The following is a 27,900-nucleotide window of genomic DNA, read 5'->3' on the forward strand; positions in this document are numbered from 1 at the left end:
TCAAACACTCCCTCACTGCGCCCAAATATTACACAAAAAAAATTGGCAGTGCAAAACACATTACAATATACACCCCACAAATAAAAAAACACATAATTCAAATAAATGAACATGTGATAGAAACTACTGCAGTTTCTTCAACAGCTCCTGGAGCAGCACACTGCTCTCTGCAATTAGTAACATGCAAAAAAACCCCACACAACCCATCCTTATATGCAAGTTCCTTGTTGGTGAATGATACAGGTCACATTCAATTTAAACATTCTGTAGCAAGAAACCATCACATGTTGGCCTTTGCCAGACCTTCACTGTGCTCTTCTGACTTAATAAAAAAAAATTAAGAGAGCAGATATTTTTAACAAAGTTGAGAACACTGATAATTTAACCAGAAAAACCCCAGCCAATTTTAAAAGCCAGTACGTGGCACTCCTCAATCCACTGAAAAGTTTTAATGAGCCTGCCAGTGTCACATCCATGTCTCTTAGTTAATTTCTCTTAGTTGTAAGCAGCAGCAAGTTATTAATGGCCTAGAAAAGTAAATTATCTTGAGATTCCTTGTCTCTCTCTAGTGGAACTACAGAACTGTAGCATCAGACTATATCAGCACAATTCTTTCAATCTGAACACTGGTTTTTTCTTCCTTTGAATTATGCACTTGGGAAAAGGCAGTTTGGTTTTAAAATGCTGCATATAATTCAACTTTGTGTAGTTCCCATGGAAAGAGTGAAACAGAATCATGAACAAAAGTATTGCAGGAGCACAATCACATAGATTTAATGTAAGACAAATGCATGTGTATACAATACATATTCACAGATTTTGCAAACTCAGATTTTAAAATACCACACAAGGTCTAGATATTTGCAATTTGAGATTGTTTACAAGCTTGTTTGCTTGGGTTTTTAAAAAATTACTTTCATAAACTTAAAAGAGGTAAGCCTACAGACTAGAAGCTACAGGAAACTTTACTTAGCAAAAGCCAGAATTGAGAGACACTAAAGAATGGAAGATGTACGTTGCTCTCCCTGCATTCAGTGCAGAGCACAAAAAAACCCTAGATGGGTGGAAGATAGATTCTTTTGCCTAGAAAATGCTGTATCAGCTCAGTTGCACGGGTGCAATTACACTCCAAAGTGGGACATGTGCACTGACAGTCACTCAGAGGAGACGCCATGTAATCTATTTCAAACCTGTATGGCTTTTGACCAGAACCCAAGAAGGCAGGCATGACCATAAACAAAATCCTGGATGCTACCTCCTTCTTTCTCCTTCAAAAGTCCACAGATAGCTAACTGTTCTTCTGGCACAAGTATTGAGACCACAGTGTCTAGGAGATCCTGGGATTATTTCCAGATGACAGCACCACAGATTAGCTGCACAGAGCAAATACCTAAAGTAACTCCAATATTGCCAGATTAGTCAAGTGAACTCAGCCAAGTCAGATGAAAAACTGAGGTGTCAGGAAGCAGTTGAAATGACAAAATTTGCTAGTTTAGTCTCACGATCTACACAAGATGAAAAAATCTTGGTCCCTTGATACTAAATACAAAGAATACAACTAAATTCATCCACACTGTTCGCAATGCTTTTGGAAATGAGAATATTAATAGGTAAACAAATCAGATTTGAATGTAGCCATATGATTTACTCAGGTTACCCATAATACAATACAATACCTAGGTTAACCATAATACAATCTCATACCTATTAACACAAGCAGATAATTTGGAACACACTGCCCATATGTAGAAAAACATTCTATAAAATGATATTTAAAAAAGCAACATCGAAAAATGTCTTTCTTTTGGAGTCTTAATTTCAAAAAGCCCAACTACTAGAAGCACCCATACCTTTGGAGGAAGAAAGTGACTGAACATTTTAACTGTTTAAAACACACACTGGACACATATATTGCAATCTTTTTCACTATATATGCAATATTAGTGGTAACTATATGGATGGCACATGTAAAAGATACAGAGAAGTAGAAATATTGTATCGCAAATCATGGATTCATTTTCAATCAACATAAAGAGACATAAAACCAATTATTCAAAAAATCACAGGGCAAAGTGCCATACACATGTGGAAAACAGAATGCTAAAATGCTGTGAGAAAGTGGCTAGTTATGATTTATAATGTGTCTCACACTTTCAGTCAAGTAAAGAAGAGAAAAATAAAAGATCAGTGTGATAACAGTTTATAAACATGAAGGATTTATTCTTGTATCAATATGAAATACTAAAAGCAAAATCTAATCAAAAGGAACAAGCAGGCAGACTAAGAAAACTTTAATATCATAACAGCCCTTTTAAAATCTGATCTTGGATCATTAACTTCACAACAAGATTACAGCACAACAATATTACATTCAGATCTGGATGACTTGTGCTTACCTACATCTGGCTACGCAAAAAATATGAGGTAGAGGGTAAGATTTCTAGAACATCTACCCATTGACTGATAGTTTAATTCAAGGTTTGATTTCAGGGTTTTTTTTACCCAAAGAAAAGTTATATTTATAAACTGATCAGGAATGCTCACATTTCTGTTATTTTTCCAAGTGCCAAGATCAACATCTTAAGTATGCCTTGCCTTTTCAGATGTATTATGTTAGATTAAGATATCTAAATTTACGTGCATATTTATAACCATTTTGCCCATGTTTCTCTATTTAGGTATTTCTCTGGCTCAAATAATCTTGGGTTCTGAGCACTGATACATATGTTATATAGTATGGATATGTAATTAAAAACAAAAATTACAGTCTGCAGTTATGAAAGCTTTCCTCCTACTGTCAATATGAACCCTGTGAAGAAAAATTTGCCCCTGAATGCAAGAGAGAAATCATTACAAACGACATCACAAGGACGATATAAAGCTCAGACACATGGTTGTCCTTCTCCCTCTTTGTAAGCATGCAATGCCCATTACCATTAACAAGATTTATGCAGGTGTTTCAAAAGAGCAGGATATATTATATAGAATCAAAGTTTTTTAGGCCAGTTACATTTATGAAATTTCTTCTGGCCAGGAAGCATGTGCAGTGACCTGAGGAGGGCTGAGCACTTTCAGAAAAGCAGAGAACATATTCACTTCCAAGTGGCACACAGCAGAACACTGGTCACGCCTCAGCCAGGCATTTAGGTAGCAATACTTTCAGAAACTACCAAATATGTATTACTCAAAATGTGAAGAATGCAAACTGTGGAGAATGTTGACTTTTACATGAGACTGGGAAGTTATGGCAATTCTGAGAAAACCTGTGGGAGTAATGATGACTAAATGTGAATAGACCGAGAAGAGGCAGTACATCTAAAGATGGCAAGAGTTCTCTTAGTGGAAATATAGCTACAAGATTATGTCATCTTCAGTGTGTGTCATCCATTTAACTTAAAATTAATCTATATTAAAATTCATTCTTAGTAACAGTAAACCACAGAGAAAAAAAAAGAGAAGTGAAGCCCTCCTAATCTTTAGGCTTGCACAATTTTTAATGGTCTGCCATCACAATAATGTGATTTGTGCGTGACATTATTTGTAAGTAGAGGGAAAATATAATAATGAATGTTTGCATCAAGTAAAAAACTGACAGCTGTGTTGTTTTCTACTTATACTGGTTATTACTGGAAAGGTATTTTTGTTTTGACACATTCAGCATTCCTGTTAAGCAATTTGGAATATAATTTTACAAAGGAGTTTAAATATTACAACACTCACAAATATACAGTCATAAAAAAATGATGCTGGCACAAAATAATAACAAACTCCATTCCTTCCTTTCACAATAGATCATATTTAAGATAATATAAGACTAAAGAGAAAGACACAAGTAAAAAACTGATTTGCTTTGAAATGGAGAAAAATAGAAATAATTCCTGTTCTACACTCCTGAAATACTATATTAATAATCAATTTAGAGTGCAAATGTAACAAATTCAGCACATTTTGAACTTGTTATGCAGATGTTAATTAGACGTTCTTTTGCTGGGAAATGCCAGACATTGCTAAGGATAAAGTTGGATTCTATTTTAAAATAGCACCATGCTCTGCCCCTAATGTCAGACAATTGAAAAAACCCTCAGAAAAGGGGACTCTGTCTTTTGCATTAAGTAAACTGGTAACACTGCTATTAATCACCAGAAAAGTTCTTTGCACATTTCTACAAAAAGTTGCCACCTATCTTCTCAGGTTTTAATTGAAGACACAATTGTTCTTCTTTAAAAGAATAAATTCTGAGTGTCTAGAGTGTACTATCCAATCTTGCACAGTACAGTTTCACACCAAATACGCAATGTATTCAATAGCTTATACCTGTTAATAATTTACAGGTAGCATGTGTATGCAAACGAAAGCACAATGCAGAGTTACCTTAACACACCTTTTTGATTTAGTTTTATTAACTTCTGTAGTCCAACTAAGCAGTAAACCCAACCATTTACCATTAAAGTCACTTTCTGAAGGGGTTTTTGTTACACTACTGTGTTCCCTATGAAGTCTCTGGGGGCAGGTTTACACTCTCTTACACAAGGTATAAGGTTTGTATCAATGTACGTGTCCTAATAGCTTTGGTTAGCCTTTGAAGCACTTCCCACTTGAATGTTAGTTAACTAAAACAGCAATGCTATCATAATGAAAACATGTAATTCATAAGAAAGACTGTTAAAATACACATAATTTTCAAGTGACTATTGCTGCAATACCAATTGAGATAGAGTGCACACACTTTTACTGGTAAAACATGATTTTTTCATACTTTGACAACTGAAAAATACCAGTTTCCTGCAACTGTAGAAAATAAAATCTTACTTTCATGAAGCTTTACAGCAACATTAATAAATTAGTATAAATCGTAAAATAAAAATGGACTGCTACAGAACTCATTATTTTAATCCTTTAACAGTCTTCATACGTTTCAAAAAATCAGTCGTGAAATACACAGTCTATAAACAAAAGCTCATGACTGAACAGCACTGGTTTAAGTAACACATACACAAAGTTTGGAAAGTCATCTTCAAGCCTTAACATTCACAATCAATTAAATGTGTGAGGAGGAGTAATTAAGTTGTCTTATACTTCTGTAATTTTGGACTATTTTGACCAGATTTCAGTTGTGATAATCTACTAACAACCATCAAACTGGAAGCAAATTTGTATTCTGCATGTATTTTGTATTCTGTATGTATTTTATATATCATACTGCATTAAGCCATGTGACTAACATCTGTTGCACATTGTTTCTTCTTTGATCCTTCCTCTACGGAAAAAGCAGAAGCAAAGATGTTTCCTGTTTTGATAGGGTTTGAGGGTTTTATATGTATTTATATCAATACCTATATCTCTCTCTTACTATATATATATATATATATACATTTCCATTAATATATGCAGTACTAAATATTTATGATAAGCAAGCATGGGCAACAACATTCCTTTTGCTCTTGAGAGTAAGGTGGTACAGTACATCCTGTCTCCTATTTCCTAGAGGAATTCATGTGGCAAAATTGGAATAACCTGACTGACATTTAATTCCCTGGATAAACATCAGTGTTCCTCAGTTTCTCCCCATGCTGCATGTCACTACAGGGTCAATCAGAATTTTGTGTATGACAGAGATACTGAAAGCCTTGAAACCTAATCCAAATTCTGTGCAAAAAACCAAACCTTCCAGTTTTACACAGTGCATACTGAATACAGGTGGTTTGCACTGTCCAGCCAGAAGGTCACACTGGTGTGAGCAGCTGAAAGTCAGCCTTCACCTATCAGCACAGGATGTTGTCTCCAGGCCAGCCAAGAAAACATTTCAGCCTTGATGGAAAATGCCTTCCAACAAACACAGCATTAACAAAAAAGCTAAAGAACAAAGTGTCAGCCAGAACATATACAAGAAGTAATTTCTGCCTTACTTCAAACTTTCTGAAATCTTCCTCTGCCTCATATATCTTAAAGCTGCTTCCATCAGCTCTCAAAGCATCAGTCAGTCTCACCCAGAAACCACTTAAGGAAGGTTTTGATACGGTACCCATGACAATTTGGTAGATTCTACTGCACACTACAATGATACAGGAAAAGAGGGAGTTGGGAAGAAACTGAAAACTGCGCATGCTGGACTTGAGCAAGGAAAGCTTAGGAGGTCTGGTTTACCAGCTTTTTGGAGCTCTTTTCTCCATCAATTATATCCTCTGGCTGATACTTAACAAAAAATCTAAATTATCAATATCTCAGATCGAAGTTACTTGGTTCAAACACTTGCCCAGATCTATGTGATGTGTCTAGCTCCTGCTAATGTCAACTCACAAAAAGTTTAATCATATCAAGCTGCTCTCAGGAAACAGACACTGCTTCAGAGTTTTACTAATCTAATTCTGCTAGGTCCTGCTCTCATGGCAAAATCCTTTCTTGGCATAGTCATTCCACGCTTCTTAGATATGGGTATGATATCAATGTGCTGGTTTTCATTATGTTTTCAGTTCACCACCTTTTCTCTGCAGTATTACTTCTACTCACTGCCCTCTGCAGGAGTTCCAGTTAGTTGAACATAAAATTAGCTAAGTCTCAGTAGTCTCCAAGTTGATTTGATTGTTGCCAAGCAAGAGGCTTTGCAAGTATTATTGGCTCATCACCCGGTTGTCGTGCTAGTTTCAATGTAGTCACATGTTCTGTTATGGTTTCTTCTGCATTGTCTGAGTCTTCTTGGGTCACACAGGCTCCTGAGTAGGCTTGTTTAACTTAGTGGTATATATTCTTCAGAGAAAAAGTAAGTGTACTCTGTTGATCAGCATCTTTATCTTGCTGACACAAGACAAAGGATTCAGAATCACTTGTACCTCCTCTCTGTATTTCCACATGCCTTAAATACCTGTATCTTATAAGGTTGACACTGGCCTACATGTCCTGCCAAAAACTGCCCTGTGCTCTCCTAGTCCAAATTCAATACACAGCCACAAGTTGTCACAAGATTAACTTTTTAAAAAAACTTTTCAGAAAAAATGTAGTAGAGAGAATAAAAACTAAGTCACAGAATATAACATCTCATTAGCGTTTGATCTTTGGCAGGAGGACTGCTGAAAACTACAATGGTATGCGTGAATGGAGAATGAGTGGGAATGCCTGGGTGTGATAGCACGAGGAGGAACACTCAGCAGACAATGCTCTCAAAATGTCCTGTGTTAACGGCACATAATTTAGCAGGTTATGAAGCTCCCAGGTCACTCAGGCTTCAAAAAGATATCGAGATCCAGAGACAAAGAGCAGTGATCAAAGCATGACCACTCACAAAGGGGAAAATAACGAAAACACTGTTATCTCCAAAAAGGCAACCTACAAGCTATGAACTCAGGAGATGTCAAGACTTGAAGCATGCCCTTTGTGTCATGACAATCAATCCACAGCCTAATGTCCGGACAGAAACATCATTGTGCCAAACTGTCGGACAGACTTCTTCGACATCATACCTGTTCTGGTGCTCATGTGACAATGAGCAAATGAAACCTACCTTGTTTCAGGCTTTGTTTTAGATAAAATCACATTCCTACCTATAAGATATCCCCATTGGTGTTAACTACATGGTTACTACATTTAAATAGTAGAGTAAAACAGCATTCCACTTTGTATGTTAACTACTTCGTTTGGTAAAAGAGTTTATTTCTGAGGATGATAATGCTTATGTCTCCATTAGTTTTTTCAGTTGGATCAACAGTGTGTTTCTAAAGCAAGTCCTTCAGTCATTAACATGTTCCAATCTGTTTCAGGTCTCAGGGAGATTTAGGTGCAGGCAAACTGGATTATCTCTTGTGGAAACTATGGAGGAATTTCTGTTCCAGTTGTGCCCCATTTCAATCCAAAACTAACATAAATGTGTGAAAAAATAAGCACTCTTATGAACAGCTTCAATGCTGAGGAAGGAATATTTAGCTCAGAGAGTCAGACTAAATCAAGTAAAAAGTACATCTCTCCAACTGTACAGACTCTAGATGTAGGAGTCTCCATACTGACTACTTCAGACTATTTCTTCATCCAATACATTGGTGCTGAATTACTTGTTAACACGGTCAACTCCATTAAAAGCGTGGGATTTTTAAGACTACTTTTTGTTCAGGCAGAAATAAAAAGACATTTAGAACAATTTGTAAAGTTACTGGCCTGGGTCTAAGCAAGCTGATCTACAAACTAGAAATTAGTTCAACACTGTCATTGTGAACATTTAGCATTTGAGACTGATTTCAATGCAAAACAGGCACATAATACAATCACTGCCTAAAAGCTGGACTGACTTAAACCTATCATGAAAATCACTTAGCTCAACTAAATCTCTAAGGTTGATAGGCCTCCAGGACAAAACATCTGCGACTCAAGTCAGTATCCATGGAGTTTATTTCAAGCAAAAGGTGCAAGACAGTACTAACTATGTCCCTTCCTGTCTTATTACAGGGAAAAAATCAAAAGAGAAGGTAAGCCAATCCTCTCAACACACACACTCCAAAAATAACAGAGAAGGATCATAAGATCTCTCTACAGTTGCTGGACCAAGTGTTTCCTAGAGTATCTACCAAAAAAAGTGTACTTTGCTAAAAATGTTACATTGCTCAAGCTATTCTTAGCAGTCCTGTCATCCACCAGGCCTTGTAAACAAACAGAATTTCTCATCTAAAAATAAAAAGCTTTCTTGTGGAAGTGTGATAAACCACTTAAACACTCATGTCCAAATGTTCTTGCACAAACCAAATAAGCAGAAGGCTGTTTAATTTCAAAGGAAAAAAACCACACAGTACTACAGTGGTGTGTAAAGCAGCTGGAAGTGACACACAGTGGAAAGAAGCCAGATCAAAAGAAGAAATTATATTCCTTGGCAAAATAGGTCCAAAGCTGCCAGCATGTGATGGTGGTAGTGTTCAAAAATAAGTACTGCGCTCTTAGCCAAACAGGAGCAGCAGCTTATTGAATACCATGACCACAGCTAAGCCGTGGCTTCAGAAGCAAATTTAGGTAATCACCATTAAAATGTCAAAACAGTAACACTAGCCAAACACTCTGGATTAACTTTTCTAAAAGCACAGAACACGTGACAGATGAAAATTATGCCTTTTGACGCATGCTGGTGTCTCCTGAAGATGATAGGCCAAACTCAGACCTGAAAAGGCCCGTAGAAGAGCTTGAAGCCCACTGCTGCCAAAATTAGAGGAAAACCTCAGACCTCACATGGCAAGTGAATATCAGAACTTTGCTTAGACAACTAGCAATTGATCATGAGGCACTGAAATGTTTTGGCTCTTACCTCTCACCAAAAGTAACTGAAATGTGACCTAGGCCCCTAAGAAGCCCCATTCTAGCAGATGTTGGTGAGCATAGCAAGAAAGAGATTAGCAAAATGTTCAAGTGAAAAGGATATTCTAACTTCAAATAGCTGCTTAACATTACAAATTAAATAAAACTGTCCTTCAGGAATGAAGTCTCCCAAATGACAGATTGATATGACAGCAAAGAAACAGGAAGAATAGCAAATACAGGAAGTATAGGATCCGAGTCATTAAGCAGAGGGAGACTTAACTGAATGGTCATGATCAAAGCTAGTACTAAATTACAATATATGAGGAAAAGAGACTTAAATGTACAATAGCATAGAGGGGGTGAATGTTAAGGAACTGAGAATAAAGACTTGCAACAGCTGAAAAAAAGTGGGGAAAAATCCAAAGTGCCAGTGCTACTAAAAAAGACACCTTGAGATAAGTTTTCAAAGAGCTCAAGCATAAATAAGACCAAAAACTAAACTGAGATCTAGAAGATAAAGTTGCCAGTCAGAGGCAATGATTACGGTATATCATAAAGTACTTGCAGAAGGTCTCAAAAAAACCCCAAATATAAATAAACCCCCAGTTGTGATGAGAGAGGCATTCATATCTCCTGATTTATATAAAGTCAGAGCTTTTACCACCAGATTTTGTTTGTATAAGAATTTCCTGGAGAAACAGCTTAATTTTAGTGAACAGAAACTAACCCTAAACCACTGGAAAACCACAAGATCCAAATCCCCACTGCTAAGCAGTGTAGTGGTGAAGGCCTCATTTAACCCCTATCTCATCACTTAGCACTCAGAAAGGAAATATTAGTAAAATTGAAACAATAATCTTACAAACTCTTATGGTGGCCATAGAAGAGGAATTATTCTTAAAAGCCCCTATATGATTCCACTAACTACAGAAGATGATTGTGATAAGTTGTGGGAAACCTTGTGGAGAAACGTAGAAATACATGGTTACAAGAAAAACGATTACTTGCAGAGAAACACCTCATCTCCACCACTTTGTTTTGATGTTCTAAATGTCCTGTCTGGATTCTTTTGAGTTTATCCTATTTTTCCCCTCTAATTTGTCTTTCTTCTCAAGCTTTCTGGAAGGAAAAAAACCCAAAACCTTGAATCCCAGCCCCAAAGTAAATAGTTTAGTATTTGTGTATTTCAAAAGATCTAAAAACCCCTATTGTGTTGCTCACTTGAACTTACCTGAGAATCACACTTCTGGAAAAATACCAAAATCAGCAGGAAAAGTCTCACTCTCAGACTAGGAGAAACATAAATCTTAGACAGGTATTTCTTCCTGTTTGTAAGCATTCTGTGGTCCTTCCACTTGCTTCACAGCCAATTTTGACTTGAATTTCCTCTTATCACAGCCTCTATTTTAAATTTAACTTTTGAGAAGGAAAAGGAAAAACATGAAAAGCAGCCTCTTCTAGCACCAGTCCATAGGAAATTCACTCAAAAAAGCCCTGCTAGTAGAGGTGAAAAAAAACCCTTTTAAATCAGTGCAAAAATACATAAAGCCTTTGGTAAACTTGTTTCACAATTTTGGGCAGGATTTTGGTTTTAAAGTTCTTAATTAAAAGAACTTTTGGGTCAATTTGCTTAAAAGTCCCACAAAACCAGATACAAACTACTACTAATTACAAAATATTCCAACAAGTTACAAAAGCAACCAACAACTGCAACAGTCTCTGAACATGTTCATCTCTTTTGTCTACCATTTACTTCTGCCACTTTACAATGTTCCCAAGGATGCTCAGATCCCTAAAGAGCAATCTAACATGCACACATTCCCAAATAAAGGGAAAAGAATCCTTCAACAAGGCAATAATCCAAGTCTCCAGAAATTATGGATTCACACAATGAAATTTTGCGATATATGAAGTTTATCAAGCTTCAGAAAACAAGTATTGCTGTAGTATCCCCTTTACAAGACCAAACAGAAAAGCATTCCATAGGAATTGTTTCATAGGGCTATGCAGTCCCTGCTCAAATTAGGCACTTTTGGAAGACTACTCCTTTACTGTGGCTTTCAGTCACTACACAAAATTAAAATAATAACAGCCAGAAATAATATTCAAAACGTGATACTGCAGCAACTTAATTAATTCAAAAAATTTATCCTCAGAGGTGTCAAATACATCATTTGAAAGCTTAGAAAGAAATTTCCTGGTTTTCACTAAGCCATGCAAAACCACATGGTTTTATATGGTGCCTGGAATATGTTCACTAGCTAAATTTTCTGGCTTGTTCCCTCACAGATCCTACGTCATTACTCATTTCCATCAATCTCCTCTCCCAAGTAACACACAACAGGACAAGAAGAAACGGCCTCAAGATGTGCCAGGTGACATTTAGTTTGGATATTAGGAAAAATTTCCTCACCAGAAGGGTTATTAAACAGCAAAACAGGCAGCCTAGAGAAGTGGTTGAGTTGCTATCAATGGATATTTAAAAGATATGTTTTCTATTTAAAAAAAATCTATTTAAAAGATATGTTGATGTGACACTTAGGAACATGGTTTAGTGTGGACTTGGCAGTGTTAGGGTAATGATTGGACTCAATGACCTTAAGAGTCTTTTCCAATCTAAATGATTGTATGATTCCCCTCATCTTATCCTCTATCTGATCTTCCTCACAACACATCTATTTCAAAACCATGGCTCTGCCTTCCTCCACACTACCTCCTGGTAGTTTCTATACCCCTGCAGCTGAAAGCAAGAGAGAATTAGCAATTAGGCCTCTGTCAAATCATTAAACCAAATTTACTCTATGACACACACTGGAATCAAGACATGGAGATGCTGTGAAGGGATTATTTCCATCCTTTTCTTTTTCCCCCGTCTTCTTCTTCCATGTGTAAGAAGCAGTGATACACATTATTAGCATTGCAGTGGAAATGTCTGAACACAGTCTTTCACATCCCTCTCTAAAGAGCCTGTAGCTGACACATGTAGTAGAAAATCAGGTCTCTGTTCCCTGGTTTCATGTGATAAGCAAAAAGGGCTAAAGGTAAAGATGCTTAATTGCTATGTTCACAGAAAGTGACTTTGAATACAACTGACCAGTCACCCAACAAAGACAACATCTGTATAAATCACAGGTGAGAGAATGAATTCCTATTCCAATGTGCCAAAAGTTTTAAATAAATAAGAGGAGGAAGCCATCACTAGAATCAGCTTTTTTGTCCAACAAGCTCTAAACCATAGTGTAAATAAAGATTTGCAAAAGAACTCCTATTTTCAACAATATCTCAGTATACGTCATAAAAATTAGGAACATTAGTGTTTATTACCTCATCTCAACTAACAGCTGAAAAGCACAAATATTTACAAGGACACCCACCTCTATATTTTTTTATGGTTTGGCCATAAAATTTGAAGTTTCACTGACAAATTATGATCTCATTCACGTAGGACAGATCTACCCAGAACTTACTGGAATCACTCATTATTTACACAAGCATCACTGTGACCATAACATTCAATGTATTATATTAAAAATAAGAAAATTCATCATCTGTATATATTACCTGGCTGCTGAAGTTGAAATTGTATGGGCAAAATTGAATTGCTTCTTTGGACACATTAGGTGGAAAACCAAACCAAAAATATAGACACTAATTTAAAACAGATTCAATCATAAACTGCATATCATATGTTTGGAGAAGGAACAGATTTTGCACTTATTTAGCCATTTAAATTACTTTTACATTATTTCAAATAATTACATATTTTAAAACACATAAGTGATTTTTCGCTCATGGATTCATATTTTTCCACAGAGTTGAGCATGAACACTTGTTGTAGAACTGAAGGATGAAGAAGGAGCAAGAGGATTTTGTTTGCTTGCTTATTGTGGGGATTTTTTTTAAGGGATTGGGAGATGCACAAGAAAATAATTAAAGCCATTTTTCTTGTATAATACTATACTGTTGGTTCACTCTGAGCTCTACATACATCATCAGAAAGATGAAAATGCTTAGAAAAATAATCATGATAGTCACACTTAAATTTAATCCCTAATGAAATGCCCCATATTGTAACTGTACATCACCTAAAACGATTTCCCAGTGGAAAAAAAAAAACATTATAAGAAATATGTCTCCTTCATTCAACTAAATCAAATAGTAAAATTGACATTGGACAAAACCTTGCACCACTAAATGAAACCACCACCACCCACTTTCACAATAGCATATATACAGGTTTTCTTGAACTAATCATGCTGCAGGAGTACCCAGGGGGCATTTCCAAAGGCTTAACCACTTTCTGAAACAAATTCTGAAGAACTGAATAGAATCAGTCTATTCCCAAAACATTTCATAGAAGATGACACCATATGCAATCAGACTAATATTATAACCCTCTATCAGGGTATTAGATCTGCTGTGACTAAAAATCCCATTCCCTACCATCAATTTCAACAGCTGTTATTATTTTTAGTGCACTGGAACTTCTACATGTGAAACTTGAATCTTCCAGGATTAGAGGTAATAATGAAAATGCTTGTATTTTTTTTTTAAACAAAGAGGAAAAAACAGAATACCATATCTTATTTCAATTAAAGACAGATTTTTGTTAGTTCTAGCAGCCCAGAAATTTGGAGTATACCTTTCAAACTTGGAAGGTAGCTAGTACCTACTATCACAAACAAGCAAAGGTTGGAAAGGCCGGTGAAATGTTAGAACACTGGGTTTAGGTCCAAAAGATATGGGCACAGTTCCTTACTTAACCTTTGCAAGGGAGAGGACAGGAGAAAGGAATTAGGATATATGTGTTTCTTCAAAAGATCTCCTGTACCCTATACCCACCAATTAGTTACCTGCAAAATAAGAATGCATTCCTACTACTTTCCCAGATTTTCTGAAAACAACTTTAATTATTGAAAAGCTCTCAAAGTACTATGGCAACATGAATGAGGTCATACAGGTAATACAGAGGGGGAGGTGTCATTTGTAACAGAACATAAAACCAAGGGAGTAGCACAGGTAAAAGCACCGAAGGCTTGGAATCTCAGGGGAAAAAAAAAAAAATCAAGCTTGAAGAGGCCTCTTTTCACCACCTCCTGAGATGGAGGTTCCACAAGCTCCCTGGACCACCTGTTTCAGTGCTTATCCTCAATAACTGTTGTTCCTTGTATCTCCTCTTAAATCTATCACTACAACTTGTGAATGTTGCTCCATATATTTTCCCTATTTCTGAGAGACCCAAGGGTTTGGCTGTCTTTTTCTGCAACCACGCCCTCGGGTAGCAAGAGACAGTGATTAGTCTCAGTTAGTAATATCTTTTCCCAGGCTGAACAAATCTAGCTCTATCAGCCTCTTCTCATACAACATATTCTCCTACCTGCTAGTAATGCTAGCAGAGGCCTGATTCACTTTGCGTCTCTGACATAAACGTGCAGCCCAAAATTGGGCACAGTGTGGTGTCATAGTTGTAGCCAAAACTATTGCTCCAGGCCAGGGGTAGGCAAGCAGAGCAGAGGCAAATCAATACTGCTTACCCAACTCTCTGTGACAAACCAAAAAATTTCCCTGCCCAGAGCCAAAAGATGGAGCTCAGGAATAGATCACTCAACTGCTCATACTCCTCACTACTGCTCATAAGAGCAGGACTGCATAGTTTTTACTCAGCAACATCATGGTTTTTAGGAACACAACTTCTCTTAGCCTCCTCTGAGCTTGTCACCAGCAAGTACTCAAACTACTACTCATACAAGAAAAGTGCTAGGGATCCTTAAACCATACTCCTGTCAGTAACAAAACAAACAAAACTACAAACAAAAAGGAAAATAAAGCCACCAATTTGTTTGCATAATTTTGGTGGGGTTTTGTTTCAGCTTGAAACCAAATCTACAGCAAAAAGCATTAGCACCTGGCAACTGATGCCAGAGATAAAGTAATATGCATGGATTTAATGATTTCTCTGTACTTCCGTTTGTTTTAAGTATGATTGGTCTTGCAGTCAACATTTAAATTCTAAAATCTGTAACCTGCATCAGGTTCTTCCTAGGTGGGGCTGGTAAATTGCAGACTACTAGTAATTATCATAGAGACTAAGAAAGATTCCCATACTTGGTATGGCAAGTCAGATCAGAGATAATTGCATGACAGAAGCCTGTGGCTGCTTTGAACACTGTCTTTCTTTTGGCCCTTTAAAAATTAAGCTTATGGCTTCAAAACAATTGGCAGCATTTATTATCTTCTTTCTTACCACTCACAGCATACACATGCAAAATCTCTGCATTTATGAGCACTCTACTATTTATATCATTCAGAAAGTTAATTGGAATGGTCTAATGTTGCTAACTGAATATTAAACAATAGATAGACTATATTGCTACTGATCTATAAGCAAAAGTAATTTTCAATCATCTCTATTGGTAGGAGAAAAGAGTTAAGAGAGATAAAGTAAGACACAGGGAGAAAGAATTCTGAAAATTAATTTTAAAATCACAAACTCAGTGTTCAATAATGATAAATAATTTTCTCATTTCTCCATGTTCTAGCTCTTTATAAACAGGTCACTTTTGAGGGAAAATTATACTTTTACTTTATAAATGGCAAGCAGCTCTTATAACAAAAATAAAATCATTCATATTACCTACACACCTATATATGCGCATATATAAAGGGCAGGTATATATTAGGCATACACACACACATATATATATATATATATATATTTATAGATATACAAACACAATGTGCATAGAAACATGCTGGCCTCACACATGTTTGTACAATAGCCACACCCACTTCTCCTAAGCCAAACCACTACATGTCAGCTTTAAGCTGGGAACAGGCCTTTACAGCTATAAACCACTGAAATACAAGTTTATATTGGAAATGCTTAGGCAAGTTTAACTATAATGATGTTAACAGGCTCTGCCATAATTCTAATCCTAGAATTCAAAAGCACGCAGTTACCGTTCTACAGTAGCATCAAAAGAGCCCCACTACCTCTCCAGCTTCAATGACCAAAAGCCCTTTTAAGAATTCATGTGCCACACAGCAAATGTAGCAAGTGATTTTTAAACTCCTAAAATTCTTTATTCATGTCATAAAATTACAGATAGTAACAACGTAAAGTTGCATAGTTGAAGCATAAGTAAGTCCACATGTTCTAAAACATCCTTTTTTGTATCAATTTTGGTCAGTAATGTCAGACTGAGATGTTATCATCTTGTGATACTATCCCATAAGAGAAGCATCTTATGACAGGCAAATATTGTACCTTGTCTTCCAAAAGTACTGAGAAACCTCTTTGGAAAACTATCAGAAATGCAAAAGAAACCCACCTGATGCTGCAGAACACACATCTGGCTTCTCTGTTAAAACAGCAGTTTTAACGCTAATGAGTTAATAGACCAACAAGGCATATTAATAAGGAAATACATTACACCTCACGTACTCCGAATCCTGTTTTGATACCAAAATGACAACTGGATGGAAGACAGTGATTGCAGTGGTACCAAAGCATACTTCAGACTTCAGCTAAGGCTCAGCAAATATCTTCAAGAAAGGGTTAAATCCAGAAGATTTGGTGAAAGGAGAGAATAGTTTCTCTCTAAGTAACCTTGCAGGCGGGAATGCTACAACTGTTACTATTGTAAAATTCCATTTATTATGCCTAAGTGTTCATTATCTACCTGTTTGGAGAAGTAGAATTCCTGCGCAGAGATAACGCTCCACATGCTCGAGCCTCTTGCTGTGAGAGAGCAAGATCACAAAAACACTGCCTTGTAATGAGTGGTGCATGCATGAGATATACTGGGGCAGGCAGCAGTCACCCCACTGTGCCCTCGGGCGAACCAAGCCTAGCAGAGGCTGTGCTGCTGTGTGCCTCTTTGCACTGGGATGAACTAAGCCTAACAGAGCCTGTGTTCCTCCAGGTCTCTGCCCAATGTTGTTCGTAGGTCAATGAAATAAATCTACTCTTTGCATTTCAGCTGCAAAGTGGTGGTTGTCCAGGTTACCTCCTTGTGCCAATTCATGCAACTTCTAAATGCCACTAGGTCCATATGTCTGTGTTGTACAGCCACATACTCTGATTTACTACTATCATAGCTAAGACTCAATTTTTCTTCCACCATATTTTTACTTTTTGCTTGATATTTTTGTACATGATTATGTCTGTCTGGATAACCAACAAGTGATATGCAAAAAATAAACTAAATGTTAAAGGATTACTCTTGTGAATATTTTGTCAAATTAAAACAACTGGAAATGTGCAAAAAAGTGTGTCTACATTTGTATTGACTCCAAAAAGGCCTCTACAGTAGTATCGCATAGTAAAATGCAGTTCTGGAAGACTGAACAATATTAAAGGTTTTACATTTAACTTTGACATTTGAATGTTTTCCAGTAGTCCTGGCTGATTTTCTGTGGGCTTATCAGTTGTCATCATAACTCTGCAGACGTACAGAACAGACAAATGATGGCTACAGATGCACTGATGAAAGAGGCTGCTTCAGCCTTCTCTTTTCAATTCAAGAAGTTAACAACCTTGGTGACATAGACTGGAAAGACCCAAGAGTTCTGCTGATACAACATTTTTTGAAGAAACAGATATTCTTTCTTCAAAGAAGAAAGGTATATGTACCAAAGACAATTTTTTAACATGACAGGAGAAGAGTAAGATCTTTATGAACAGGAATTTAAAGCTGAGTTGCTAAATCCATATTTAGTCAGCAGACCTGGTTTATAAATATTACAAGCATCCTCATCATCAAACACCATTTGGGTTTCAAGGGTGTCCAGCAGAGTTGAAAATAAGGCCACTAATTTTAGAGCCTAAATAGAATTCAAATTATCTAACACTAGGACCCTGTTTTGAAAATGTCAGAATCTTGCTCAGAAGTTCTTTGGTTCCACTAGCTTTGCTGGGCAAAATCGTCTGTAAGTACAGATGAAGTAGATTAGACCAGATGTCCATCTATCCCACAGTCACTATTAGTACTAAGAGTTTCAGGAAAAACTATATACTATTGGTATATACCAAAGGACACTTTCCTCATCATACTCTTCTAGATCCCAGCAACATGTGGTGCACTTAGAAAGATTATTTGTACATGGTACTAGGATAAGCACTTGGTACAAAACTAGTACATTAATACATTAATTCAAACAGAAAAAGCAGTAATCTTACGTTATTCAAACAATGTGTGCTGGAAACAAAAGTTTAAAAACCATCATTTCAAAAAGAGAATTTGAACTGAATGCAAAGGCTTACAGTTCTCAGGAGGGTAAAATAAACATCAGCACATTTTCTCTGAAGTAGAAAGCTGCTAAGCAGTTTCTAACACCACAGAAACACAAGGAATTGGTGTGACTGTAAAAGAGATAAAATAGTTAAACACTGCAAGAAAAGTCAAAGTCTCAAGTGCAGGCTCAGATGGCACTAAAAGTTAGAGTTTCTGTATTTGAAATAATGGTTTTTTCCTCAGGAAATGAAAAATAACAAGGAATTCAGAGTCTCTTCAGGTTCTGAAAAAACGAATTGTGAGAAGAGATATCTGAACACTAGGATTTCAAATGGGATCAACAAAACTGGGAGTGAACTGATTTGAAGAGCCCAAACAACCAGCGAGTACACAGAATACCCTACTTTTCATCTGAAATCTTTCCTTCAGCTCTGTTAATGTGCAACTGCTGGCTCATATGAGAGCATCAGCAAATGTGAAATGCTTCCGACATTTAAATGCCAATGGGACCAACAACTCCTCAGGGAAGTACCATATCATCAACAGCATCAAAACATAGTGCTACTTTTAATCTGATTTTAACCTCTTAGTTCTCTGAGTGCATAAATGATATGCATCTTTCAATGCAGTGTATGGTCAAGGATCTCTTCCATGAACAACCTAATTAGAATCTCTAGGGCCTTGTAGTCTGACACACTTCCCTATTCCTTTTACTCCAATTCACTCTCTTCTGCTAGTGAAAGAACTTAAAATTAGATAACTAACTGCTGTTACATGTTCATGAGATTCTCAACATTCTAGAGAAGGCATTGAATCTCAGGCTTTTAAGCTACTTAAATTTGGCACACAATGCTTTTAATTTCTGTACAGTTCAATGTAATATCACCAACAAAGAAGTGTAGGCCACATCATGCTTTTACTAGCATGAATTTAGGAAAAACTATACAGAATCACTTAAATTAAAACAGTGTAAAATTAAACTGTGCAAAACTAAACCCTCCATCTTCAAAGATCTAGAGGAAGCAAGAAGAAATTATTTTTATATTTCCGCTATAAATATATTTCCATACAGAAGTCCATAGCAAATTTAAAAACACAGGAAAATATGAACAGAAAACACAAGTACAATGAATATGCTTTCAACTATGGTTTTGCTCATAATGCATCTGTCAGACTTCAAGAGAAATGCAGCTGACCCACAGTAGCTGCCACTGAAATAGGCAGTTCAAAACACCTAATTAGATAATTCTGTGCAAGAACTATCATAATTTCATACCACAATCTAATGTGTTTGGGAAACATCTCTCCCAAATAAGAAGAAGCATTTTGAGATGTGAAAAACACAGTAAGTAAAATTAATGGAGGAACAAAGAAAAGTACCAAATGCTGCAAAACCCTAATACTTCAGGTAATTACTAAAATTCATGTCTGTTTCCTATCCTGGTAGACAGGAGTCCAATTAGAGTTCTCATAACAACAGCTTCTATGTGCTGGCATGCTGTATTATGTTTGTACTGCTACAGATAGACTAGAAGATAAAAAAATAAACACTATAGCAACCTTTTTAACCCAAGGTAATAGCTAACTTTTTTTTCTTTGCATGGGTTTTGACATGGATTTGCACACAGCTTATTGTTAGCTTAAGCAATTTAGGCAATTATCATTGCATGCATAGGAATTAACCATTTAAGTTGCTATATACACAGAAGCCTCTATTGGAGAAATCACATACAACAAGAACAAATGAGCTATTATGAGTCACTTAACAATCTTCTGCCCAAATACAACTTGACATTTAAACATCTTAAATTAGTTCTTACATTAGTTAAAATTTTAAAAATTTGTGTGTATTTGGCTTGATGCCAAAGTACCATGCCTTTGAAGTCACAGAAGACTGCTGAGGAGCAGCAAATTTCATATGGCTTAAAGAATATGGCACACAGTACCACACTACACTTCAAATCAAACCACCAGGCAAAGAATGAAGAACCTGTGGTAGGAGCACAAACCAACTTGATGCCTTCATTGAGTGAAGAACTATCATTGAAAACTCAGTAACAAGCAAAAGGGATCTAGAAAGCAGCGAGCCTTATATGACAGAGAAGTGTGACTGAATGCTAAAATTTTACATTTTCTAGATCTAGATGAAATTTAAGAAGCGAGTAAACTTCTACTAAAAACCTATACAATATTGTAAATGTGCCAACATAATTTTTGACTTTTAACCCAAAAGAGGATTGCAAGAGGAAAAATATAGGAAAAAAAGTCTACAGCTTGAAAGGGCCAGTCCAATCAGCTAAAGGTTATAAGACTGGTTAAAGTCACCAGGATTTGGTTTCACCATGGGACCCTCTTTGTGAAACCTGGCCTGCTGACAGGGTCCATTGGTCAGAGAAGGGTAAGAGCATCTTCAGTCCTAGGCTTGCCAGGTTGGAGAAGGTAGCTTTAAACTAAAGTTGCTGGGGAAGGGGAACTTCAATCCACCCCACTGATATGATGCACAAAGCCTGGAGAGAGGTCACAGGTCAGCACAAGGGCACCTGAAGGGCACCACGAAAGAATTTCATCCAATAAGTCAGTTTCCTCAAGGGCCCAGCTTAAAAGCCTCCATGCTAATGCATGCAGCATGGGGAACAAACATGGCCTGCAAGGCCATGGTCTTATTGGCATCAGTGAAGTTCCCAGTGACTGGAAAAGGAAATACAACCCCCATTTTTAGAAAGGTACAGAAGGATGACCTGGGGAACTACAGGCCAGCCAGTCTCTACTCAAGGTCCAGAAAAGCATGGAGCAGATCCTTCTGGAAACTATGCCAAGGCACATAAAAGATAAAGAGGTGATTGGTGACAGCCAATATGGCTGTACTACTGACAAATCATGCATGAGAAGTTTGGTGGCTTTCTAAGATGGGGTTACAACAGTGGTGGACAAGGGAAAAGAAACTGATGTAATCTACTTGAATGAAAAGCATTGGACAGTGTCCTGCACAATATCTTTGTCCCTAAAATGGAGACATTTTATGGAAGGACCACTCAGTGGATAAGGAATTGGTTGGATGGTCACACTCAAAAGGGTTGCAGTGAATGACTCATTGTCCAAGAGGAGAACAGTGAAGAGTGGTATCCTCAGGGGTCAGTAATGGGACTGGCCCTGTTCACTATATTTTTAACAGACGCAGACAATGGGATCAAATGCACACAGCCAGTTTGCTGATGACACCAATCTGAGTGGTACAGTCAAATCGCTGGAGGGAACAGATGCCATTCAGAGGTACCTGGATGGGCTTGGTACCTGGACGGGCTTGAAAACCTTCACGGGCTTTAAAACCTTCAAAATTCCATGAAAACTTGATAACATAATACTTACTATTTGCCCTCTGCTTCTGAAGATAAGTGTTTGACTAGAAACCCACACTTTGGAAATGCTTGTGAAGAAACCCTAGATTTGGATTTCAACATACTACTCTTCTGTCAAAATACAAGGCTAAAATCAATGCCAAAAGAAAACAAGACAATGACATCAAGTATTTAGATCAACAGAACAAACTAAAGAACTTCAGTTTGACAAATGTAAAAATTGACACCCGCATTTCTAATAAGCTTAAATTTCCCTTCCCTATGCCCTGTAAAAACTAAAATTAAAGGTCACAAAGGAGGCAAACAAACCTACTCACATGAAGTCTTAAAACAAGAGTTTTAAGTTTGGTTTAAGAAAAATAGCTCAGCAACTTTATATTGACAGCAACTTGACACTCTTAACTAGCTGGTAAGAAAGAATCTAACAAAATACAGCAGATTGAATACTAATAAGTTTCTTTACCTAGCCATTCCCAGGCTGGAAAAGTTGGAAGGAACTATCAGAACATCAAGCCTGGAAAAGGGGTGGGTACCCAGTGTGGCATAAGCAGCTGAGAGGCACTGAGGAACTAGATGAAGCAAATATTCTTCACAGCTTTCCATAAGGCACCAGGGAGCAAAGACTCTATAAGGAATGACTGCTTGCAACCTGGCAGCAGGATTTTGGAAACGGCAGGGATATTCCACATGACCACAGATTTCTTCATGCCACCTGAAAATAGAAAACAAAACAAAACAATACGTAATTGCGTTATCAGAAATGTGCACAACTAACTATGCTAAGACAAGGACATTCTCTGGACATCAGAATGACAGAATTAATTTCCATAGAATCAGCTCACTTGCATCCTCACCCAGTTCACACGTGCAGGTCTTTGAAACACTCATTACTACATCTAAGTAGAACTCATAACTAATGAGAGAGACTAGTCACGCCCTGTTTTTATAACAGATATGCATCAAAAGAGTAAGTGCTCAAAATATATGTAAAAAGAACCAATAAGAATACAAAAATATTTACTCTGAAAATTCCTATTCAAACTTGGCTATGAAAATAAAATTCTACGCATATTAACATAACATTAATACAAGTATTTTAGGTTCAATTGCAATATAATTCCAGGAGGGTTTTTTTTCTGTTGTTGTTTTTACTAAAATTCTCCAAAAGCTTCAAGTAATATTTTTATTATTATTAAGTAAAAAAACCCAGTATAGGCCTATTGTGCTAGACATTCAATAGTACTACATAAGGCCAACCTCACTTTATAGAACTTTTACAGGATATTTAGAGCTCTAGCTGGAAGAAAGGAGGGGTAAATCAAATCCTTTCTAAACACTGAGTCATATACCTTCACAATAAGTTATCTGCCCAAATAGATTCTTATCTAAACAGAAATCAGCTTCATGTTTTCACGTGTTAGCCTATGTTCTCTCCAGTGCACAGCCTCTCCTTGGTTTGAAACTTCAGTTTAAATAATCTAGTTCTACAATGCCTCAACAGGCAAAGCACCTAGCATTGCCCAAAGCACTTGTGCTTGGAAGATTGTGCTGACACAGAAAACAAAATGATGACATGTAGAAAAGGATGAGATTTGGCTGAAGTATTAACACTCTAGCACCTTACATAAGTCTTTCTGTCAGAGACTTGGACTCTATGTCCTTTCATTGACTGCATATGCAAAGAATCCACACCCATTGCACACAATTTTTATAAGGGTGGTTTAATCTAGTATATTTCTACTCTAAAACAGTGTCACTTTGCATTTTATTATCAGAGTTGAGATTAGGCAGGAACATGAAAGCTAGCACCCTATCTCTTATAAAGATTGCCAATTCCTTAATGACCACAAGGATATAAAAAGTTATAAACATCATAGCTCCATTTAACATTTACTTTGATACAGCCTCCTTAGGTCAAACTCACTGGCACCTGGACACAAATTACATTACACATTTCAACAGCTTCTTTCAGAATTCCTTTCTTTTTCTGCTACCCTAGACTTTATCTCTACTATCTTATCTGAGACACATGCCTAACATTCTATTAACAATGAGCCAGAATAATCTTTTGCACCAAAATCAATCAATAAATTAATAATAAATAATAAATAAATAAATAAATTCTTATTACCAAATGTGATGTATTTTGGAGAGGAATACATCTTCAGCTTATTCTTGCAGAGGCAGTCATATTATAAACACATAAGTAGCAAAGAAATAAACACAAAGCAGTTTCTAGAAGCTCATCAAACCTATAAATTATTTCAAAATTAGAACGGATATTTCTTAATGATCCTATGTAAAGTAAGAAACTGTTTTTTCTCAAGATTAATTAGCATTTTTTAACCAAAATCAGTAAAGCTGAAAAACATTAGAATAATTTAATTTTAAATTCCAACAAAAAATTCATTTTAAGTCCTCAAGTTCCAATGTCTCAGTATTCTCAGGTGAATACACTGTCTTACTGCTAACAAAGTATTTTTCAAAACAGCTGTCTAAAAGACAAGTATTTTTCCAGCAAAGTTTCAAACTGAGTAACAGGCAAATGTTAAACACTTAAATAATAAAGTTTAAAAAATTAATAAATAATGAAGTTAAATATATAAGAACTTATAACTCAAATCACCTTCTACAATAAAATAACAATTTCTGTTGATGTGGGAAGAGTAGTGGACCTTGTTTGCCTGGACTTTTGCAAACCATTGGCCACAGACAAACAGGCAACATACAAACTGGATAGGTGGTCTGCAAGATGGGTGCAAAAACTGATGCACAGGGCACACTCAGAGAGTGGTGATCAGTAGTTTTCACTTAGGCTGGCAGCTTGTCACATGTGGAGTTCCCCAAGAAATTGTGTTGGGCCACACACTGTTCAACATCTTCACAAACATTCTGGATGATGGATTTGAAAGCACTCTCACCAGGTTAGCTGTTGAGGTGGACACATCAGAAGGGAGAGGCATCTCAGAGACCTGTACAGGCTGAAAGGGTGGGGCTGGCCAGAGCAGTGCAAGGTGCAGCAGGGACAAGGGCACAGCCCTGCATCTGGGGTGGCACCACCCCAGGGCCCAGCACAGGCTGTGACCTGCCTGTCTGGGGAGCAGCCTTGCTGAAAGGGACACGGAGGTTCAGGGGACAATCTCCTGACCACGAGTCACTGGTGGCACTGCAGCTACGAGGGCAATCAGGCCCTGGGCTGCAGCTGCAGGGGCTCTGCTGGCAGAGAGGGACAGAGCGGATCAGCACCCCTGGCAGAGAGGGACAGAGCGGATCAGGGACAGAGCGGATCAGCACCCCTGGCACACAGGGACAGAGTGGATCAGGGACAGAGTGGATCAGCACCGCTGGCACACAGGGACAGAGTGGATCAGGGACAGAGTGGATCAGCAGCCCCGAGCACAGCTCCTCGGGCAGCGCCCACGGGAAGCAGAGCCTCTCCTGCTGGGCCTCACAATTCAAAGACACTAAAATCAACAAAGGGCTGCAGAACCTGGCCTGTGAGGAAAGACAGAAGGAGCTAGGCCTTTCCAGGGAAGAGGAAAGAGAACCTCATCACAGTGTTTCAGTACTTGAAGGGCATCTACAAAGGGCATAGAGTTGCTCTCTTCACAAGGAGCTACATGGCCAGGACAAGGGCCAATGGGTGTTAGATATGTTTATCTAAGCTCCTCCCCACGAAAGAATGGACCAGATGAACTGTCAAGGTCTATTACAACGTGGGTTATTCTGTGGTGCTATGATATGAATTTGAAAAGCTGAGAGTGATATATGAGGAAATCAAGTCCCATGTCTGAGACTTCTGCTAACTAAGGTGAATACATGTGAAAGCAAATGGTATTTTCCCAGAAACTTGTTTTCTGTCTTCAAATCTTATTTTCAGGCATATATTGTTCTGCTCATCTACCACTCTGCCATAATTCAAACTTAATGAGTTTTAACTAGACTGGGAGAAGGAATAGATGTGTCCAAAATAATTACATTTCTACTAGTTTGATCAAAATCAGCTAAGAATCATTGGTCCAACTCTATTTTATGGGACCACTGTACTAGATCTTTCATGTACTTGGTCATTTCACATCACCCGAGGCAAACCATTGCACAGGCCAGCTCTAACTGGGCAATGAGACTGGAGCAGAACAGAAAAGTAGGCAATATTATATTAGGAGTCATTAGGTATCCAGAATGGACTGAGTCAAGTATTTTAAGAAACAAGACAGCACCTGGCATTGCTGCAGCAAGGTGTTAAGCATACAGGATACAAATCTAGCAGACAGTGGAATCTACAAACCCTGTTGCTCACTAAGTAGCAAAACATAAAAAGAACCACTCCCATGAAATAATGCCTTTGGAATTATTTTCCTGTCAAGATTTTTCTGTTCAGATTAAACAAGTTCTACTTTGATTCCTGTGCCAATATGACTAATTTTCACATTCCAAAGAGTAAATGGAAATGCTACCCATACATTTAATTTTTCAATAATATTATAAACACCAACCTTAAATCAGTTTGTGATGATGGCGAGGAAAATTCAGTGTTTGTTCCAATAGCAGCTTTTTGTTTGAAGGACTGCTGTTTAACTTCCTGCCAGCACCCCACAGCAATAGTGAAGGTGGATGCTGGCATTGGCATAGACACATAGTAGTACCAGCTCAAGATACCTGTAAACAAAAGAACATTCGTACAGACTCATGAGTCTTACAGCACATGTTAGGTACTTGACATTTTCATGTACTTGAGATTTTGGGCCAAACCTCCCACCTTACATCCTGTTATTTTTGTGGAGGAAATAAAAATAATTGCATTGAGAAACATAAGAACAGTTGTATGTAATCACCACGGATTCTGAGTTCTATCTACTTACACCTGCAACTTTGCTCTTTCTGCTGATGTCTTTACCTGTAAATAAATCATCCATAAGTGGGATGTTATTAATGCAACTTAACATGATTGTACTGTCACTACCCAAGAATTACATCAGACATGAAATCTAGTAACACCTTTAAATACACAATATTAAAATTTAACTCTTTCAGCCTTGTATCTACTGTCTTATGATTTTGTCTTGTCTGTGTTATTATTTCACACAACCCAAAACCTTTCCTTTGTGTTCTGAGCAGTACCAAATAGGTACTGATAGGCAAGTTCTAACAAATAACACTAATGTTTGTGAATTGGACCCAGCTATTGGAGGTATGTAATATGTCAACTAGGCAGTAAGAAATCTGAGACACAGAAAGCTGAGACACAGATGAGATATTACCTAAGTCAGCAACTTGGCCATGTTACCCCATGAAGGCGCTAAAACAAGACAAGAATCTATCAGAAAGTAAAAATATGCTAAGTTCTATCATTACCAGAACAGAATGTGGAGAGACAAGGAGTATGGCATAGGATTATTGTATGTACAAACACATTTTTATAAGGTGGATGTTTTAGAACAGCATACTTTTCATTAATACAAATGTTGCTTAGATTTTCTGTTTGTCCCTTTCAAAAGGATATAGCTTAATAATCACATCCATGTATTAATTTATGGTCATAATACAGTTGCTACAACATACTAGCAGATTCATTATCTTGAAGTGAGCCTAGCATGAGTTACAATCCGATGAATCATGTGCAAATAACTGTAGCTAGGGCAACGTGAAAACATACAAACTTCAGTTATTTTGAGAGAACCTTAGTACTTGTTCTTTTGCAAAAGTACTCTGACTAGGACTATGATACACTACCAAAAGGGAAAAAAAAGAATAAAAAAACCACAACTAAGTGGAAACCCCAAGGCACAGAGGAAACGAAATAGACAACTGCTACAAAGCATCACTTGATTTCCTACCTTAATGACCTAAGAAGGTCAGGCTGTCCAAAGGAAGAACAAAGAAAAAAATCTTTAGTTTAGCCTTGACAAGTTTTCCACCTTCTATTTAGTATGACAAAGCAATATCATTTGTGAAGTCTTCTGGGAGGCAGATAAAGTCTTTGCCTCTTATATGCACGAGAAACCATTCATACTCCTTCACCCCATTCCACTTTAGACAAC

At 37.2% G+C, this 27,900-nt stretch overlaps 1 protein-coding gene across 6 annotated transcripts in view; it reads right to left on the bottom strand.

Annotated features, from left to right (window-relative positions):
- AOPEP (aminopeptidase O (putative)) overlaps positions 1-27,900 on the bottom strand; it is a 183,883-nt gene that overhangs the window by 135,172 nt on the left and 20,811 nt on the right. For all 6 annotated transcript variants that reach the window (XR_008483681.1, XM_054286070.1, XM_054286093.1 and 3 more), the window contains exons 4-5: positions 26,356-26,518; positions 22,323-22,571 (exon numbers count right to left, since the gene is read on the bottom strand). Coding sequence is in view for 5 of the 6 variants with exons in the window: in XM_054286070.1 (XP_054142045.1) it covers positions 22,323-22,571; positions 26,356-26,518 (412 nt within the window). In the remaining variant the exon portion in view is untranslated. The remainder of the gene's footprint in view (positions 1-22,322; positions 22,572-26,355; positions 26,519-27,900) is intronic.

Source organism: Melozone crissalis, unplaced genomic scaffold (genome assembly GCF_028551555.1).
Source record: "Melozone crissalis strain CALT ecotype California unplaced genomic scaffold, PUWL_Pcris_2 ptg000005l_1, whole genome shotgun sequence".
Classification (NCBI taxonomy): Eukaryota; Metazoa; Chordata; class Aves; order Passeriformes; family Passerellidae; genus Melozone; species Melozone crissalis.